At 51.0% G+C, this 19,817-nt stretch overlaps 1 protein-coding gene and 1 long non-coding RNA gene across 2 annotated transcripts; both read left to right on the forward strand.

Moving 5' to 3' along the window:
* Nucleotides 1–1,602: 1,602 nt before the first annotated feature.
* On the forward strand, nt 1,603–8,523 carry CENPM (centromere protein M). Its single transcript, XM_086740111.1, has 6 exons — nt 1,603–1,718; nt 1,995–2,074; nt 4,538–4,636; nt 5,609–5,688; nt 6,728–6,819; nt 7,576–8,523. The coding sequence occupies exons 1-6, from the start codon at nt 1,662–1,664 to the stop codon at nt 7,711–7,713; spliced, it is 546 nt and encodes a 181-aa protein (XP_086596237.1). The 5' UTR covers nt 1,603–1,661; the 3' UTR covers nt 7,714–8,523.
* Nucleotides 8,524–11,070: 2,547 nt separating this feature from the next.
* On the forward strand, nt 11,071–13,782 carry LOC147602104 (uncharacterized). Its single transcript, XR_015257520.1, has 2 exons — nt 11,071–11,114; nt 13,451–13,782. It is a non-coding gene; the product is annotated as an uncharacterized LOC147602104 (long non-coding RNA).
* The last annotated feature ends 6,035 nt before the right edge of the window (nt 13,783–19,817 follow it).

Consider the following 19,817-nt stretch of genomic DNA (forward strand, 5'->3'; position numbering starts at 1 on the left):
CTACACATCTAGACAAGAGCTGCAGGCACATTGCCAGTCTGAGTCTCCACCTCGTGATGCCATCCTCTACCACGAAAAACAGCTTTTAAATGTTACTCTTTGCCATTAGATCTGTTTTACACCCCTTGGCCCATGGGTAAATAGACAATGAGGGTGCAGGACGATGACTCTTGTTCTCTCGCCCTGGTTCCCCATGGAGCAGAGCTTGCTCTGCAGGCTTTGCATCCCCCTGCGGAGCATCCCTGCCTGCGTTTCAGATGGAAAGCAAAGTGAATCGGCCTGGTGCAGCTCACAGTGCCAGCTGTCAGGCAATGGCTTTGCAACCCAGAAGGAAATTGGCTGTGGCAAAGCCTGGACTTTCAGGCAGGGACCATCAGCACTACCAATGCCCCGCTTCGAACCACCCTCAGGTGGGCCATGCATCCAAGGGTCCTTCATTAGTAAGGGGCTAAGGGGGGAGGCAAAAGGGCACAGTGAAGGTGAGGCACACAGAGGAAGAAGCAGGGCGAATCTCTGCCTCCCCACAGGAAGGTGGGGGCCAGCCCTGCAGAGGGCAGTCTGCCAAGGGATGGCAAATAAACCTGCTGGGGACAAGAAAAAATAACTGTGGAATTGGTGACATGCTGAACCTCAGCAGACACTGATGTCACCAGAAACCTGCACTGACAGAGGGGACAGCAAACATGTCCCTGACCAGACACTGAAGCTACCCAGGTCCTTCCACAGGGCCGGAGAGCAGGCAATGGGGAGTAGCAGGGGCAGAAACAGGACAAATACCTTTTAGGTAGGCGCTGCAGCTTTTAGCGTATTTCTCAGCAGCCCAAAAGCAGCGTTGTCCAAATTGCTCTCTATGCCCCTCCCTAGACCCAGGAGCTGGCTCTGATTATTTATTGCATCTGCCTGCCTCATCTGCCCTGGATTCGTTCTCCCTTCCCCCCGCCGAACTCAAAAACAACCAGAAATATCCTGTCATCTCTTCTGCTTCACCTGTAATTCGTCTCATGCTGGCAAGGAGTGGAACTGTCTGCCTTTGTCAAGATCAAAAAAGCCCACAGCAGCCATGTGATGCCAGCTTACGTTAACCCCCCCGCCCCCCCGCCTCCCTGCATCTTCATCCCCCTGCGGCCTTCTCCACCCCCCCCCCCCGCGCCGTCACGTCCCCCGCCATTCGGAGGTGCCCTGCTTGAAGGGGCAGGGGGGGACCAGCCCCAACCGGCAGCCGAGGGGGTCCTGGGCCCCCCTTCCCACCGAACTCGGGGGCGAGGCGCACAGCAGGAGATGCAGCAAGGGGGACCGCAGGCCCCCGAGGGACACCGGGCCGGCGAGGGCCTTACGCCATCACTGCACGTCACCCTCCCGCTCCGACCTGGCAGCCTTTTGCCGCCATTAGCCGTCGCTGCCGTGGTTGTTGGCGATTAGACACACCCGGACAGCCCCAGAGCCCCGTGCGAGCCCCCACACCCCCCGAGATAGACCCCGCTGTGCCCGGCACACCCCACCCGTGACCACAAACCCCGACAAGCCCAGAGCGCATGCGCAGCGGCAGCTACGCCCCTCCCCTCAGGCTCAGGCCCCGCCCCCGACGCGCTACGTCGGCGCAGGGCGGCGGTTTGAATCCCGGCGGGCGGGCGGGCGAGGCGTTCGCGCTTTCTCTGGCGGGGATGGCGGTGCTGCGGCCTTTCGACAAGCTCCCGGCGCCCAACTCCGCCGTCCTTCTGGTACGTCCGGTAGCGGCGCAGCCTGCCCCCGCCGTCCTCTCCCGGGGCTCAGCCCTGCCGTCGGCGCCCTCCGCGGGCCGCGCTTCACGGGGGCAACGGCGGCGCCTCAGCGGCAACGGTCGCGCTGACCCTGCCCCCCCCCCCCCCCCCCCTCACCGCGGGGATGGCCCCGGCCCCGCTTCTGGGGGGACCCCCGGGGGCCGTGGGGAGGGAGCCGAGGGGCAGCCCCCCCGCCGGGGCGGGTGCTGACCGTGCTTTTCCCTCCTGTCCGCGCAGCTGGTGGGTTCGGACGAAGGCCTCCAGCAGAAGCTGGCGGAGTCGATCCTTCGAGAGAAGAAGAACTTCAAGATCAACATGTGAGTAAGGGTGGGGGAGAAGGGGGGGCGCGCCATCGTAACGGGGCCTTCTGCCACCCCCCCCGCCCCCCACCCCGCCTCGTCCGAGAGACGGGGCCGAAGTAGTCCCGAAGCTTCTGCTTCAGACACGCACGCCCCGAAATCGCCTAGAAATGCGGCTTCCGCACAAGGGGCGGGAGCTGGAGCTGCGGGGCGCTGGTTTCGGGGTGCGGGGGGGCAAGCCGCTCCGTCTTGGGCATGGTTGGAAGTGGGAGTGGAAATAATGCTTGCATTCATCGTGTTCACTGTGCACATATGTGTTGCACAGATGTTTGATTAATAAATTGCAAGGGTATGAGAGGGGTGCAAGGTTTTTTTGTTTGTTTGTTTTTCTCCTGGAAGACGGGCATACAGAAATTAAACATCCTGGGATAAGTACAATGCTTGCAACTACTTGAAAGCAAGCAAGTTTTCCTGAGAGATGTTCATTACTTTTGGTGCTCTTCATAGCCACTTTCTGGTTTGTGTGTGCGCACATGCTTTTACTCCTCAAGCTATTAAAGCACTTTTGGAATTTTAACTTTAGGTGTGTGACAAGTCCTGTCTTAAAAGCTTAATTAACTAACTTTTTGTGATATAATGTCCTTGACAGCTCTTTTACCAAGACCAAATGAGTTTAGTCAGCTCTTCAGAAGGTGTTTGTGTTATTTTGCTGCTGCAATCCAGGGCTATGCAGTAAAGGCAAACCCGAGCTAATGTTCTGCTGCCAGTTAGAGTGACTGCTCTGATCATGGCATCTTGGATGTTTGTGCTAATTAATAGTAAATTAATTGCCCAATTTTCTATGCAAATCCTGCAGCCTCTGCTGAGCTGTGAAGTGCTATAGCTAGATGGCTAACAGGTACTACAGCTGGGGTTACCCAAAAGCATAGAAGCTTATGCTTGTACTACAGAGCAAGATAAGTCTCTGTGCTGGTATCACTAGGAAAGTAGAAGTCCATGACAGTTGTGGGTTTGTGGTGTTTTTTTTTTTTTTCCCCACTGCGTTGCTTTAGGATTATACACATTATGAAGTAATGTGGTGTCTTGTCTGCCAGGTCTACCTGCCAGATACAGCTGTTAGGAGAAGAATTGCAGGGCTGGGGGTTTTGTGTCTCTTCCCACTGGAGGAAAAAAAGGGTTTCTATAGTGTGTATTTGGAGGCTGCTGACAACACTTAGTGATGGTGGTTTAAGTACAGTAGTATTCCAAACAAAACCATGGAGCTTCCCCCCCCACCCACCAACAATCAGATCTGATACTTTCACCACAGCTTCTCCCTAAATTTCACCTTAACTTCATAAGCTTGTTTGTGTTGCAATGTGTCTTTCAAGCACACTTGGCTCATATCGTGTATCGGTTTCATAGTGGTTTTGTTCCTTAAAAATAGGAAACAAAGCACCTTTATCTGGAGTCTGGCAGAGAAAACTACAAACTGCATATGGCTGATAGAAGGAAATGTCTACTGTGGTCTGTGGCTGCTGGGGAAAGCTGTTAAGTCCTTAAGATTTAACTGTTAGAAGCAACATTCCCCAAGGAGACCAAAATGAGTGTTTCTCTCTTGGCTTTCAGAGAGGAAGTGGATTGTGAGAGACTGCAATTCTGGGAAATTTTTTTTGTCCAATCTGTCTTTCAGCTGGTCTTCAAAAAACACGGTGCTTATCATATTCTTCCCTGTGGAAGGCCCAGATGGGCACTACTGAAGCCTTCCCTTCACCCTGAGTTGGAAGAGACACAAAAAAAATCCCACCCTGAAATTCTTCCAACAGCTGTATCGGCAATGGTGGTGTTGGGTAGTTTAGGTGTCCTTCTACCCTAGTAACTCCTGACACAGAGAAAGGGATTAAAAGGGGGGTAATGGTTTAATAGAAGCAGTAAGCTCTGTCTGAGCTGTAAGTTCATTTGTAAAGCTTTACTAGTGATAAATTTCTGGTTTAAGATTTTGCAAATACAACACAGCTTTCTCTAATGTGGACACCTGATCAGGTGGCTTCTCCTGTGTGAGCGTATGAGCAGTATCTCTGGGATGTGACAGGAAAGCACTGACGCATTTTAACTGAAACTTGGCAACAAAATGTACCCGTAAAGCACTGGGATTTGCTTTGTTAGGAAGGACTCTTCTTAACAATTAAATAAAATGACTGCTGTACAGATCTGTGGGGAGAAAATGTTTCTGTGAGTCTTGTTATGCTCTAATAAGCTTCCCGTTACAAACAACCTCGTCTAGCAAGTACCATTGTGGCTGTCAGCAACTATGAGTAGGCTTAAGATACGAGAATGCTGCTTAAGGAATCACAGTGTCTCTTCAGCGCCTACGTATTTAGTAATTAGTGGGCTTCCTCGTGACTTGCTGCACGGTGAACTGCAATGGTTACATGGTTATGGTTAAGTGGATGCTGCCTTGCCAAGCTAATTGGTTAAACTGGCAAATTTATTATCTTTCAGTCGCCTTGCTACATCTCTCCCCTTACCTTCAGAGAGGGATCACCTTCGGCCCAGGATAGATCTGATTGTGTTTGTGATTGACATCAAGAGCAAATACAGGTAAAAAAGAAGGGCGAAAGTATGAGAGGGGAAAGTGATATTCTTTCTTGGACTGATGGCTAAGTCTACATTTTTTTTCACTGTGTCAGAATTGCTGAATAGTGGATTTCAAACTAAAGACTTGCTGTGGTAGGAGAACTCAGTGATACATAGAGTGGTTTTCTGGCCTCCAGCAATGGATTAGGACTGAACCACTCTGTCCTATAACATGCCTGTTGTGCACTAAGTTGCCGTAGCAGAGAAGGTAAAATTTATTCCTGGATCCAGACATGGGATAGTAGGAACTGAGCTTTGGAGAGATGGTGTCTGTAAAATTAGATGGAAACTGTGGTTGCTGTGTCTGTGTCCCCAGTTCACTGGTGCTGCTGGTCAAGTGGGATCAACACTACTGATGTCTCTAAGCAAAAGAGAAAGGTCTGCAAGGATTGATCCCTTTTCTCTCATCTTGTGCTCATCTTTGTAGAAATGATATTTGTGTCCCCAGGCCATAAGTAAAGACCTGGTAAGGCACAAAAAAAGTCAGCATTTTATTACTAAACTTGTGACTGATGATCCTGGGCTCTCATTTACCAAAAGTGACAGGCCCAGCTGCACACTTACAGCACAGATGGTGGTGCAGAAATGTGTGGGCTAGCTCTTCTGAAAGAGCCAAAGTAGTGCTGAAGTCTTGCTGGATGTTAATTAATTTGGATGCTTAGTGTCCACAAACCATGGAGGACACCATTCAAACTAAGTCTAACTGTTGAGTCTTGAGTAGAAAGGATGTGTTATGGATTATTAAATAGCTCTGGGTATTACAGAGGTCTCTGCTGCCATGCTTTTAGCATAGAGTATAACTCTCCTGGCTCACAGATCAGTGGATGTTAACATCATTGGTTTTCTAATTGTGCTTCTGAAAGTTATTCCCTTTGTCCTTATGCTGCACTGGTTTTATCTCCCTGTCCAACTGGATTGTCTCTGCTTTTGTGACAGCTTGAAGAATGTTGAAGCTTCCCTAGCTCATGTGGACACCAGCTTCTTCCTGGGGAAAGTGTGCTTTCTTGTCACTGGGGGTATGTATGGCATCTGCCCTCTCTTCCTCCTCTCCAAGCAGCACAACTCCCTGTTGCTTTCCTTAAAACAGGGCAGTGACTTAACTTGAAACAAAACAAAGGAAACCAGCAGCTTTGAAAGCTTTGCTTAAATTATATCTGAACTCATCTGCCTTTTTAAATTTTCTTAGACAAAACACAGTTCTCTCATGCTCACTTGTTCTCTTCTTTTGTTTTTGCTAGTCAGACTTCTCTGTCCCTAATCCCTGAATATGATTTGTGTTATTGATTTTTATTTTTTTCCTGTGGCACTGCAGAAGTCTGTTCTATCTGCTCTAGAAGATCTCTCTTAATGATAATCTTAATGAGCACTGAGTAGCATATGATACTGTGGTAATAAAATGAATCTAAATGGATGAGCTACCAAACTATTAAGTACAGTTTTAATACAAGACTGGTATCCCTGCTGTGTGCTGTCTGGCTCTGCTGTGCCTTTAATCTCCGTGCCCACCCCCCCCCCCCCAAATTAGAGAAAAAAAAAGCAGAGAGGGCACTTTCTTGCATGCCCTGCCTACTTCAGCTCTGAGAAACTGGAAGGGGCAGCCTATACTGCTCAGTGTTGGAACAGAGGTGCTGTGTTTCTGGAATTTGGGCATCAGGAGGCCTAATTCTGGGGTGGAAGAGAGTCTTGGCATTGTCTTGTCCTGTGGCTCTCCTGATGAAGTCCTTGGAGACATCACCTTATGATACCACATGAGCCAGGAGGGCTTCTGATTAATGAGTACAAGATTCTGCCCTTCCTGATAGTGTACTGATCCCTTATCCAAAATGTTAATGTTATAATACTCAGTAATGTGGCAATACTATTCCTGCTGTTAGTATTATGAAGGACTTCTGTGCTAATTCCATCACAAATCTTGTATCATTCAGTTTGCACCGTTGCCTTGCCTTCTATGGTGCTCTCAAAATTAGCTATGGATCATTTTGTGGAATTTCCCGGTATTTTTCTTCACTGAATGTTGATTGTGGGGCTTGTAGTGTGAGAAAACTCTTTCTGTAGTTGGCAGGGTGAATTGCTGCAGCGTAGAGATGAATGCCATCTGGAAACTGGGAGAAGTCTACTGCAGTCCTATGCTATTCTGTGAGCTGGAGGTAAGGTGGTTATTTGGCATCTGAAGGGATTTGTGAATTCCAGTGCTCTCTGATCCTTAGGAACATCATGACAGCAATAAATATATGTACATACACATACATTACTGTCTTGCGTAAGTATCAGAGACCAGACTCTTTCTACAAGAACAGTAGAGGTACAGGAGTCTGACTGCTCTTGAAATGAATCTTCTAGATTACCTGCTCCTTTCTGAGCTACTTCAAAGCCTCAGGAAGCCAACTGTAAATTAACAAAGACTTCTCTGATACGCAAAGCCTTGGTACACTTGTTTCTCGAGGCATTTTCTCTTCCTGGGAGCCCCTGAGCTGTTACTTGCCATGTGACTCTCTTGCCTACGTAATACTTCCTGTAAGCCAGGCTTTGTTGCTTCACAGACTGTTTTGCCATCTGATATGCCACTCTTTCCAATTACCTGCTTGATCTGAAAAGCTGGAGGGAGAATTTGGCATTCAGCAGTAGCATGCTTCCCTTTTCCATGTACTCATCATTTCACCATCAAAGACTGCTTCCACACCAGCAGGTAATATTTGTGCCTTTGCCAACCCCTTCAGGGTTTTCAGCTGACAACGCTCTACCTTCCCTAACATTATAGGAGTAAATGGGCCTCTTTGGGATTTTTCTGTAGCTAGCCACTCCAAACCATGCTTAGTGCCTGCTCTGGTTCTTTCTTTTATCACAGTTTAGCACTGCTTTTCTTCTCTTCTACTGATTAAATAATTTCTCCATTTTGTTTCCAGTTGGAAGGGATACGAGTTGCCACTGCTCAGCGACTTCTCCGGATGTTACAGATCTGTGCTGGTCACGTACCGGGTGTTTCTGCCCTGTCCTTTGGCTCACTGATGAGGAACTCTGCTGATTACTACTTCTCATTGTGAGAATTTGGGCAGATTCATCAGGTTTTTTTTTTTTTTTTTTTTTTCACTTCAGGCATTCAAGCTGCTGCAGTTGGAATCGCATTGGGGAGGTTTTTTTTTTTTTGCCTGACTTGTCATGACCACTCATCCAGAGCTCTTGCTAATCTCAAGAAAAGCTTGATTCATGTTCACTGGATAATGTGTAGATGCTGGAGGGAGAATGGTTTGAATTGGGGATTCCTATCCATTATTAGATCTGAATCCCATTTCATGATCAAGTTTGTTTTTCACCCACTTTGCCAGTGGCCAGGAGCTGTGTGTTTTACTGAGAGAATATTGGAAGAGGCCACTATCCCAAATGCCGCTTGTCACGGTTGAGTATCTTGGTTCCAGTGTCCTCAAAGTAGTCAAGAAGAGGCAGTAGGCTTCTACTTCTTTTCAGTTGACATACAGCACCTTGGACTACTGTGAAACCTCGCTGCCAGGTTTTGTCTCCCCACCAAGAGAATAATGGGGAAGGAAGGCTGTCCTGCAGCTTCTAGATAGACTGCCGTTGGCAATTCATGATCCAGCTGTGTCGGCATCTGCCCGGTGAAGGGCTCAGTATTTCCGTACCTGAGGGGAAGGGGCTAAGGGAAGATAATGTAGCACTTCAGCTTTCTTTTAGACCTTTAAAGTAAAAGACTCCATCTGTCAAGCCCAGAATAACTCTAGCAGCTTGGCCTCTGGGGCTGACCAGAGATGAAATACAGCAGACTGGATGGACCACAGCGACGTAAAGAAAACACCTGACTCTTGCAAGTTGAGCGTATGCTGTGTATAAACCCTTAACGTAACAGGTTCTTAGCAGCAGTAGTTCATGCCTTCTCTTTATTGCAAGTCAGTACTGTGTTGTGGAGTTCTAAGTTAATAAAATGTATAATATTTAATAATTACTTGTGTGCTCTTTGCTTAGGTACGTGGCATGGGCCCTAAAAACCTATGAATGTTTGCCCTAGCAGCAAGGCTGGTCCTTGCTGGTAGTTTGAAGTTCCAGTTAGTTGGTGGGCTGTAGTCACGGTTTCAGCCACAGGGTGGAGGCAAAAGCTTTTCAAATAGAATAGTTCCTGTATACTGAGTTGAGCCACCTTCCAGAATAGTGTTTCTTCAAACACTGAGATATTTCTTACCCAAAATTGCTTGCCAGGTAGAAATGAAGCCTAGAGAGAATGTGCTAAGCTCCCCTCTGGTTTAATTTATTTAATCCCTAATAGTCTGCTTTAATGTTTCTAGGTGCAGAGCTCTAGCTGCGTGTGCTGTTTGGCTTAGCTTGTTTCTGACATCTGTCTGTGATCAGGAAAAAGCGGAAAGCAGCACTGCAGGCTTAATCAGCTGTGAGTGTTGGCAGTCCTTGCAAAGACAGCTCAGCAAGGCACAAAGCCTGTATCCTTGCTCAGAGGACACACGAATCCTAGCTCCAGTTGTATTGTTGCTCGCTAGGGAGGGCTGGGATGTTTGTCAGCTGGAACAAAAGGAGCTAAACCATTCAGCTGTATTATGGTGCCCAAAAGGGCTGGACTCTGGCTAAAACCCAAAGGAGAAAGACACATGCAAACTCCTGTGGCCATGTAAGAAGGACTGGAAGCTTAACAGGCATGCCCTACTTTTCAGCTAGCTTTGGGATCGTGAAAGTACTAGCCAGGACTTTGCCACCAGAGAGGGGCAATCATGCTGAGAAACAAGTCTCTCTGTTGGTTGTGCTGGCTCAGCCTTGCTCTCGCTTTGGGTCCCTCAAAATAAATGAGACTATGGTTTAGAATAGACTGGTTTCGATTTGCTCTTGATGTGCAGGTGCAGTCTGGGGGAGGGAAGGAAGGGCTGCAGCATGAAATGAGCCAGTCTTTCGTGTCCTCCACAGCTGCTGTAAGGTAAGGAGACTTCCATCTCCTAGGTCGCTCTCCAGTTGCCTCTAGTAACTGTTGGACTCGAGTAAAATCCCTTTGGCCTCAAGAGTAATTTTGCTGTGCTTGCTCAACTGGTGAAAATGAAACTTTCTTTGGTTCACCCAGAATGCTTTGTAGCAACCCACACGTGCTACTGTCTGTTCCTGCACCTTCAAACATAAGTTTTGGTTTGGTTTTCTGGTTGTTTGGTTTTTTTTCCACTGCTATGTTTCAGAAGAGGTATTTCTTTCCTTCTACTACTTTCAAAGAAGAAAGATGCTGTTTGTACTTCCTACAGGTGGCCAAATCCCAGCTGGTACAAAATAAAATCTAGTTCCTTAAAAGCAGCATCTCATTTCACCTTGGGGCAAATATTTTTCTTGCTCTTAGGAAAAAGTCTTTACTAGAACTGGCAGGGGAAGTGGAGCGTATCTAAGAATATGACACTGTGTCTCAGGTCCATCATGTTTTACAACCGAAAGTAGTTGGGACACATTCTAAAGTTACAGCTTCAACTATGTAAATACCTCTAGGAACTGTCAGCTATTAGTTTAGACAGGCCATAACACTGCCCCTGCCAGAGAAGACAAGGCAGCTGAGGATGTCTTTCATCTGGATGGAGTAGCCAGGGCTAATGTTTGATAAAGGTCTTGTGAAAGTAGTGCTTGGATTGGGATCAGAGGCACGGGAGGCCTGAAGCTGAATTAGGGCTAGTGACTCAGGGCCTGTTGTGTTTAAACATGGTAAAAGAGCTTGCCAAAATGGCTGAAATCTAAACTAAAAGAAATATTTTGGAGTTACTTGTTTTTCTCTTCTTCTCTATTGCTTCAGTTCCCTGTGGAGCTTTACAAAGAGAAATTCCCCTCTCTGTGGCAAAAGTACTCCTGAGCATTGCTGGTTTGACTGTTTCAATTTGTGGACATGTTTTTGTTTATCAGCTATGCCAGCAAAATTTAGTGTAAAAGCAGTTTAATTAGCACAGAAGACCTTGCACCAGTTGCATAGCTTTCTGCTAGCCCAGGTTTTCCAAGGGAAGGTTTTGTTTTGTTTTCTGCTGGCTTTGCCACACCAGCAGTTAAATCAGACCAGCTTTTAAGTGTGAGAAGACACTATGTGCTTGGTCATACTAACAGGAGAGACAGCCTGTGTACTGATATGGGGTGTGTAGTAAAAGATCTTTCTGTCCTGGAACAAAGATCAATCTGACCTTGGGGATTTATCTGTCCCTCCAAACCTTGAAACTGGTGGTAGAGGTTTAGATTCAAGGCCACCTCTAGTATTTGCTTTGGGAACTGGTTAGTACTGGATGTCTTCTGCTTGCCAAGACCTGTAGTTTGAAGGGGCGGGCTGGGTTAGGTCAGCAGTACTGCTCAGCAGCTGTGGTCACGCTGTGAGAGCTGCTTGGTAGCTCTCCTCATGACCACTGTCCACAGCAGCGGTGGATGAGGAGGAGCTCCTCCACTCTACTGCCTGGAGCTGACCTGTAGAGCTGTGGCAGAGGTACCTGCTCTGCTGGCAAAAGCAAGGGAGACTTTCTTTTGTGGGGTTTTTAATTTGTCTTGATTTTGCAGGAGCACTGGGCTTTGCTGTGGCCAGATTCCAGCTGCTCTGTCTCCATTCAGCTGGCCCAGATCCCCTGGCAGTCTCCTCTGCACGCTGGGTGTTCTCCTCTTCCCACCCTTAGCTGGTGTGCAGCGTTGCTGTGGGCGGCTGAACAACTGCCACTTTCCATTCAGTGACCAGCTGTCCTTCACTGGTGGGGAAAAGTGATTTATATGCAAGAGAAAGCAATAGCCGACGCAGCCCAGAGCTGGGAGCGAGAAATGCTGGGCTCGTTTCACCTCTGTGGCTGATTTCTCGCATGACACTGGGCACGCCTGTTAAAATTCCCTGTGCCTCGCTTGCTCTGCCTCTACAGCAGGAGCTGCCTGTGCTGGAGGGGTGTGATGAGAGTGAGTTGATGTTGCTTAGGGATCACAAATCTGGAACTGCGTGGAAACATTCAGAAGAAACCATTTTTTAATAATTAGCATAGTTTGATTTTTTTTTTAACCTGAGTTCTAGGGGAGCAGGGTTTAGCTGAACCTGCCTGCTGGGCACCTCCTGAGATCAGCCGTATTTTGTGCTGCTTACCTGCCTGACTGCTGCCAGCAGGCAGGCTGCCTGAAACTGGGCTGTGATCACAAGGCATTGCAGCACGGTTGGGTTTTGTTGTGAACTGGAACAAAACCACCCTCTGAAACCCTGAAATTCCCTGCGCAGTTCAATTATCCTTGAATTGGCCAGTGGGAGGAATCAAAGTCTCTGGATCTCTTCCTCACTGTTAAATATTAATAGGGTGTGGTGACGCCAGGCAGGATGGTGTCCCCTCGGGTCAGCTCTGCGCAGAAGGGGCTGTCTTGGCTGTGAAGAACCGGTGCGCGAGAGAGGTTGGGCGCAGGGGACTCGGTGGTGATGTGACTTGCTCAGAGTCCTCGGCAGCTGAGTAGCACGGGCTCCCGGCCCATGCTGGGCCACGTTTCCCTTGCCGTGGGCTCCTTCTGCTGGAGCTGACACGTGCTGTGCTGCTGACATCCCTCATCCCCCTCGAGCTCGCTGTGTGGTGAGGCATTTTGCGAGGAGCCAGGAGAGGCACTGTGCCAGTCCCCCCCGCCCCACCACCTCTTTCGCCGAGGGAAGTCAGCGGTGTGTGACAGAGAGCCCGTGTTTTACATACGTGCAGGCTCTCTCCCCGCCACTGGGCCAGGTGCAGCTGCGGGCTGGGTGCGAGAGCCCCGTGGGCTCTGCACGTCACGGGAAGGAGCACCGAGGTGGGGCGAAGACAAAAACAAAGAGAGAAGCCACCACCCCTTGGGAAACCTGGCCCTGGTATGCAGAGGCTGCTCTGTCCTTGGGATCCTGTCACCCTCTCCACACTACAAGGTGAGCCCTTGGAAAGACCTGAAAAGTTCAGCTAGGCATTAAACATGCAAAGGAGGCTTCCACTGTTTTCTGGCAGCGTGGAGTATTTTCCTGTCTTCCCATGGAAGTTCTCCAGTCCCACCGTGTGCCCACTCTGCAGTGACAGGACAACAGTGCTGTGCTGCAGCTGGGCCTGCCTTGCTCATGCCCTGCTGCCTGTGTCGTCAGAGTGCTTGTGTTGGCAAAACACCTTGGGTGTTTGCTGAGAGTTGGCAGTCCTTGAGGCACTATCGCTGTCTGCACTGGTCAGCTCAAAGCTCTCCTGAACCTCTGTGCTGGCCGCTTTCCTAGGTTTGACGGCAGCGTTGGCATCGCCCCAGCGTGAACGTTCTTTCCCCCAACACCCCCCCCCGGCCCCGCTATGTTTTCTTTTCTTGCTCTCCCAGAGATGACAGAGGTGAAGCCCGGGCTGCATTCAACTCAGCTTGGTGTGTAACAACAACCTGTGGCTCCTGCTGAAGTGGAGCACCTCTCCTCAAAGCAACGCACCAGCATCAACTAATTAATCGTCATTCCCCCTGTGGGACTGAGGGGTGACTCAGTGCCTCGTGCTGTTAAGCTGAGCAGCAGAGGATCAAAGGCATTGGAGCTGGGGAAAGGCAGGGGAAGCCCTGGGATAGCATGGTGTTGCTCTGTGCCTGCGCACTGGGCACCTGCAAAGGCTTGATCTCATGTGCTTGTCTCCAGGGCTCCTATTTAGCCAAGCAGAGAAGCGCTGAAAGCTCTGCCACCTTAGAGATGAGGCTGGAGCTGCCATCATCAGGGTCCCTCTTTACTACCTGGTGTTCACTTTTGATCTTTTCCATCCTGTTGCTCCTTTGTTGTAACTTGACTTGGCTATCCTGAGCGATTCTCCTTCCTGCCCTCGCCTACAGGTCCTTCACGCCTCCCCGGCATCCTCACTTGGCTGCACTGAGAGGCAGGTGCATGTGTCCAGGTGAAAGGCAGGGGCAGGGAGGCTTAGGCACCGAGGAAATCGAGCTGTGGTGGTGATGTGCGTCCCCTCAGGCTTCGTGACCCACGGTGAGCTGCACACCAGGCCATGCTGGTGCAGTGTGGTGGCCCTGAAGAAGTGCAAACAAACCCCAACACCTGGCCTTGGGCTGCCCCGGCATCCATCATGCTGCTGCGTGAGCTGCTCCTGGGGAAGGGAAGGGAAGTTGCTTGCACGTGGATGTTGCATAATACTGACCTAGTTCGAACAGAAGTTTGTGGGCTGGGAAGTGTTTGCCTGGCTCACGGGGAAGAGAAAAACCCCTCTGGGGTGAGGGCTGCTGCACAGTGTCCTCTGTTCTGTGTTACGAAGGAGATGAAGCGTGTGCTTTCCACGGAACCTGGCTCTTCCCTTACTCAGGTTGCACGTGGAGCATCACCTGCACGAGTCCCCTCTGTCTGGTTCGGCTGAGCTCAGCCACTGCATGGGACTAATACGTAGTGATGGTGTCCTATAAATTATATAGTCGGTATGTTCGCCATCTGCTCTGCGCTGAAAGCTGAATGTGATTGAGACCTTCCCCCCTTCCCAAAGCTTGACTCTCTTGCCAAGCTTGAAATGTGTGTGGATCTCCTGTAAGTGGTTCTGATTGAATCAGGTAAAGAGGGAATTTTTTTTTTTAAAGCAGGCTGCAATGTTCCTTGCACCCAAAGTGAAAGCTGAAGCATGGGCCAGCATTCTATTACCATGAGATGATGAGTAAAAAGCGAGTCTGATTTCATGCTAATTAGGTTCTAAAGGGAGTGAATCTTGATTGCAGTGGTCGTATCAAAGAATCAAAATAGTAATGCAAAAAGCAAAGGAAGCCCCAGAGTGATTCATATGAGAAGGGGAAATAAAGACAGTTATGGAGGAAGGAGTCTGAGGGGGACTGAATTGCTCTGCTGCCCAAAAGCAGAGGGGATTTGAATCAGATTATCCTCATTAGATGTCTCTCTAAAGCATCGTCAAGCCAAATGAATGGTCCGGGGGAGAGCTTGCAGGCATGGTGTCTGTGATTATCACCAGGGATTTACAGTCCTAGTTATCTAGCTTAGAGACAAGATTATTAGGGTGTATAAAGCTGTGTCTGCCCACAGCCTCTAATGTGCGTTTTTAGGTTGGGTGATGGGAGATGCTGCGTTGCCGCACAGTCCCTCCGAAGCCTGCCTGCGTTGTCCGGTGGTCCAGCCCTCCTTGGTGCTGTGGGCTCAGCATGGAGGGGGGAAGGCGAGTGTGAACCAGGGAGCTGCGCTGGCCAGGAGATGTTCCCTGGGGGCAGATGGGCATCCTCCCCGATGGACTGTGGCAGAGGGCAAGACCTCCCCTATGGGTGCTGTTGCCGAGATGGGAAATGGGGAAAGGGATCTTGGAGGGGAGATTGTATCCGCCTGTCTCAGCAGTACCGCTCAGGTGCCCCATCCCCATCCCCTTCCCTTCCTCTCCTTCACCACCCAATGCATTGCTCTCCTGTTGCTTCTCCAGGCTTTGGTAGGATGGCTAAGGCATCGCGCCTGGATGCCGGCCAGGAGAGGAGGGGCGCAGGCCAAATCCTCCTGTCAGCTCTCTCCTACATCACATCCTTACTGTGACTATTGAAATTTGTAATGTTATTCTGCTTTTAAACTGGCCTTTTTATACACCAGGCTGGTACCCTAAGATCTGTGAGAAGCTGGAAAATGGTGTAGAGGTACTGGCAAACGTGACCGGGCCGACGCAGACTAACGCAACGCTGTCGACGTGGAGGTGCTTTGGATGGAGAGGGAGGAGAGGGGAGGCTGTCAGCTGAAGCCTTGTAGCCGACAGCGCGGCGGTGATGAGCTCGCTGCCGGAGGCGGCCGGCCGGCCGCGGGGCCCGTTTCAGCTCAGCGGAAACGTGCTTCCTTGCTTCTCACACCAGACTGGGGCCACACTCATGTCCAAACACGTGCCACTCATTCCTCCTGCAGCACTGCGGTCCCTTTCAGCACTCCGGGGCTGAAACCAGCTTGAGTTTGGCATCTGACTGGCCAAGCAGCCTACAATCAAAATCCCTGTATTCCCTCGGCTCAGCCGCTCGCGGGGCATCGTCCCGCGGTGACGAATGGAAAAGTCGGAGCTCCCCGGCAGTAGGGGTGAGGGAGGCTGGCCTTGCACTTACCGCCTGGGGCCGGGGTGGTGGGAGGCTGCAGGGCAGGGGCAAAAGCCAGCTCAGGGACCCATTTCTAGAGCAGCGTTTAGCGCTGGAAACCATGCAGTGTCCTGTACCTGTACTGCTGCTTATGCAGTGGCAATCCACAGGTGCCACAGGAGTTTTTTGGGGGTTTTTTTGGTGCATTCTCTTCCCTGTTTGAGCTGTGCTTTCAGTCGCCCAGGCGCGCTGCTGGTTTTGAGGATCTCCGTTGGGATGGATCCCGTGGCCAGTGCCAAAGACTGTGGCTGCGGAGCAGCCATGCTGGGGCTGGGCTGCAGTCGTATTATTCGTTATTTATATTTGTTATTTATTTGTTATTTGTGGGGTGTTACTTATGTATAGGGAAGGGGGTTGCTTGTACAGCAGGCCGCAGAGTAAATTGCAACAGATGAGTGCCTCAGATAAACATAGTTTCTTCTGCATGGGAATCACTGGCGAGCACCTTCTTACTTTCTCAGGTTGCCTTCTTGTTCAACTGTCTTCACCAAACTATTCCCGTGCGTCAGCGGAGCTACAGCTCGCCTGCAAGCGGTTCGTTCTAACGAAGTGCTACGCAAAATGCAGTCAGGGCTGCTTAGTTTGGTTTTGACTTCCAGGCTGACCCAATCTGTTTCCTGTCGCTTGCTGCTGGAGCACATTGCAAAGGCTGGTGGGGCTCAAAGGGAGACAGCCCCTCGCCTTCACTGGGCTTTCCTTTTGGCTCTGGAACATCTGCTGGAGATTCGTGCCCCGGGAGGACAGCAGTGGGGCTCCCCGCGGCGGGTGGCAGTGAGGTCTCTGTGCTCAGCCTGGCGTGCCAGGGAGGTTTCTGCTCCCGCGTTCGCCTGCCTGAACCAGCTGAACTCACCTGCTTGGAGGTTTTGTAGCAGGGCATGTGGCCCTCAGCCATTGGTTTCTCTTTCGGTGCTGGAGGTGCTGCCTGGTTCTTCCAGGGCATGTGGACGCTCCCTAACTGGCCGCAGAAGCTGGGGGGGCACTTGGCCTCCCCTGACCCAAGGAGAATGATGCGAGCTCCCACTCATCCTCAGGATGGGGATGGGGGCAGCATCCCGGCTGCAGGCGGAGCGGGCAGGGGGATTTGCTCACTGTTTGCTCGCAGGGACGTCCAGGCAGAAGAGCTGGGTGTTGCTCGTGACGTGAGGGGGCTTGCGAGAGCCCAGGCAGTGTCCAGGGACCCAAACTTTGCTAGGAGGGTCCCACTATGCTCTGCAGAGTGGCAAGAGCAGCCAGCACACTGGCTGGAGGCACCCCTCGCTCCCCACCATTGCCTGCTCCTGCATGGGGAGGTGAAGGGCACAGCTATGCCGGGGCAGGATCGGGGAGGGGGGAGGATTTCCCCCTTGTCTTCTGTGCTGCTCTGTCCCCTTCAGGGGTCTCTGGGGCAGGGAGGGGGCATGGGCAGAAGGAGCCCAGGCAGTGCCAACCCACTGCTCTGTAACCCTGGAGGGGTCTTCCAAGTGCAGACCACCATAGAAGTCTAATTTGGGTGCTCAACATCACCCCTGGAGGAGTCCAAGTCCCCTTGCAGAGGCAGCCAAGACACCCACTCATTTTTCCTTAACCTCCAGGTTAAGCTCCAGGGACACGTAAACAAGGAGGAGGGAGACAAATAATGTTCAACAGAGACGGCGCTCCTGGGGCACTGCCCCACACCAAACTCCCTGTGCAGGTGGCTGAGCAATGCCACAAAACCCTTGGTAAGAAGCAGAGCACCTACAAAGAAATCTGGATTTTAAGGTGTTGGTGAATCTCTTGAAGCCTTTGGTTTCCCACCCTGTTCCTAAAATCTCCATGAATTCTGTCCCTAAGCCTGGCTGGCTTTTAGAAGGCAGAGTGAAGGGGGAGCTGGGCCATGCTAGGGCATCCCGACAGATCCTGAGGAGGAGGTTTGTGCTGGAGCCCGAAAAAAACAGCTCCTGAGAGCCACAGTGAGACCTTTTGGGAAGGGGTACTTCCCACAAGCTGGTGCAGGGGCACTGGGAAGGAGCACAGAGGTGATGTGCCAAATGTGCTTTGGGGCTTGCCTCCAGCCAAAGCCTTCCAGTGGCACCACGTGGATGCGGGGCAGATGTCGGGCTGTGCTGAGGCGTTCCTGGGGCATTGAGTGCATCCTGTCAGAGGTTTGTCCCAATGTAACAGAGTCTGCTTGATAAACACCTTGCGGCTTCTCTGATCGACAAGCTTTTGGGTTTCCGGTGCACACGAGCACAAGGTGAACTTTCGGTGGATATTTTCTGCTACGGGTGGTTCTGCAAGCGCGTGCGTGAGTCACTTCACCCACCCCTGACACCAGAGGAACCGCTCACACAAGTCCAGTCACTCATGTGTGCCCGAGCACTCACAGGACACTGCCATCCCACCCTGCTCCTGAGTCAACAGGAGCATCCCGGAGTCCACCACAGGCAGCTAACCTTGGCCAAAGCCAGCCTTCCCAGTGCAGGGTGGGAGCAAACAGTACTGGAAATCGAGCTCTCTGAATCCAGGATTAAGACATAATTTTTAAATAGCTCGTCTGGTATCTTTGCTAGTTTATTTGTTTAATAAAAGCACTTAGTTAGCCAGAGTCCCAGGCTCCTGGGGCTTTCCTTTCTCTGCAGAGGAGATAAGAAAAACGCACTTCCTTATCCAGTGAGTCATTTTTTTCTGCTCTTTAATTATGCATTTGTGCTATTATCAAGTGTATTCAGCTCTTCGATGCAAACAGTTCAAACTACTCACCAAGCTTTAACTTTTGCTGCTGCAAAAAACAATCAACAGCCGTTAAGAAGAGCAGGGGAGGCAAAGATGGAGGAGATGAAGAGGGGGACGACAGGTGCCCAGAGCCGACTGGACAGCCTGGGCTGTGCTGGTGAGCAGGCACACATGCAAGTGCCGCTGGGGAAGTTGGCGGTGATTTTCTCCATGAGTAAGCGTTATCGTGTGTGAATTTAAACATTGTTTTCTTGGCCCAGGAGGAAGCAGACGGGTTGGGAAGGGAGCGTGAAAGAGCTGTAGAGGAGTAATAAGAGGGCTTAGAAAACAGGAGAGTACAGGGTCAGATCAATCGTGACGATGAGGCTGGAACATCCTTCCATGTAACAGGACCTGGGAGTGCTTTATTTGCAGGAGGACATCACGGCTGCCGTCCCCGGACTCCCCGCCATGCATTCGCAGCATCAAGCCTTCACTCCAGGTACCCAAATGGGAGCCATCAGCTCCTGAGCGCTGTTGTAAACCTTTGTGTCAAAAGCAACATGTAGGTACATCGGTTTGGGCTTTCCCTGGTGCGTATATTTGACTGGGGGGGTCACAGAGTTAATCTGTAAGGGTGGAACTGCAGATGCAAGGACCCATTTCCACCCCCTGCATTAAGCCAAGCAAGGAGGGGAGAGGGGAGGGAGAGGGGCAGGGTGACGGTGCTACAGCAGGACCCACCGAAATAGGGGCTGGGGGTCACCAAGAGATGGCTGATGTGGGGGAAGCACAGCAAGGGGATTTTAGGGGGGGAGGGTGAGAGGGGGACGATGGAGGGGCATCCACCTTTGGGAAAAGGAGACCAGGAGGTGGAAACATGCTGGGGCAAGAGGAACAGCAAAGCTTTTGGAGCAGGGAGCTGTTTCAGGGGCATGTGCCCTGACAGAGCACTGACTGGTTTGTGGGGGTCCTCTGCCTCTGTGGACGGCTCCAGCCCCACCAGCCCACACAGCAAGATGGTTTTTGCTCTCTTGTCCCTGCTCTTAACACTTCTGCAAGCTGCCTCCCAGGGACAGCGAGCGCTCTGGGTGCTCTCTCCTCCCTGGGGCTTTCCGCTGCAGAACTCACATATGGCCTGGAGCGAGCCCGAGCTTTTTTTTCCTGACCCCTCAGCCTTCCCCACTGTGGCTTTCTGACCCGCTCGCAGATGTTCCCCGTGCTTGCACCGCAGCCCCACTCCTTGCCCAGGGTGCACGAGAGGCAGGGAGCCGCGTGAGGTGGGTTGTGAAGTGTCCTCCTCCAGCAGGTGCCTGCACAATCATGGAGGTGGAAGGTGTTGAGCCAGCCGTGTGCTGCTCACGGCTTTGGAGCTCGGAGCCACGCTGAGAGGGAAGTGCTTGGCGTGCCCCTGCTCGCTCGAGGA

The sequence above is a fragment of the Chlamydotis macqueenii genome, chromosome 1, assembly GCF_036417535.1.
Source record: "Chlamydotis macqueenii isolate bChlMac1 chromosome 1, bChlMac1.mat, whole genome shotgun sequence".
Taxonomy (NCBI): Eukaryota; Metazoa; Chordata; class Aves; order Otidiformes; family Otididae; genus Chlamydotis; species Chlamydotis macqueenii.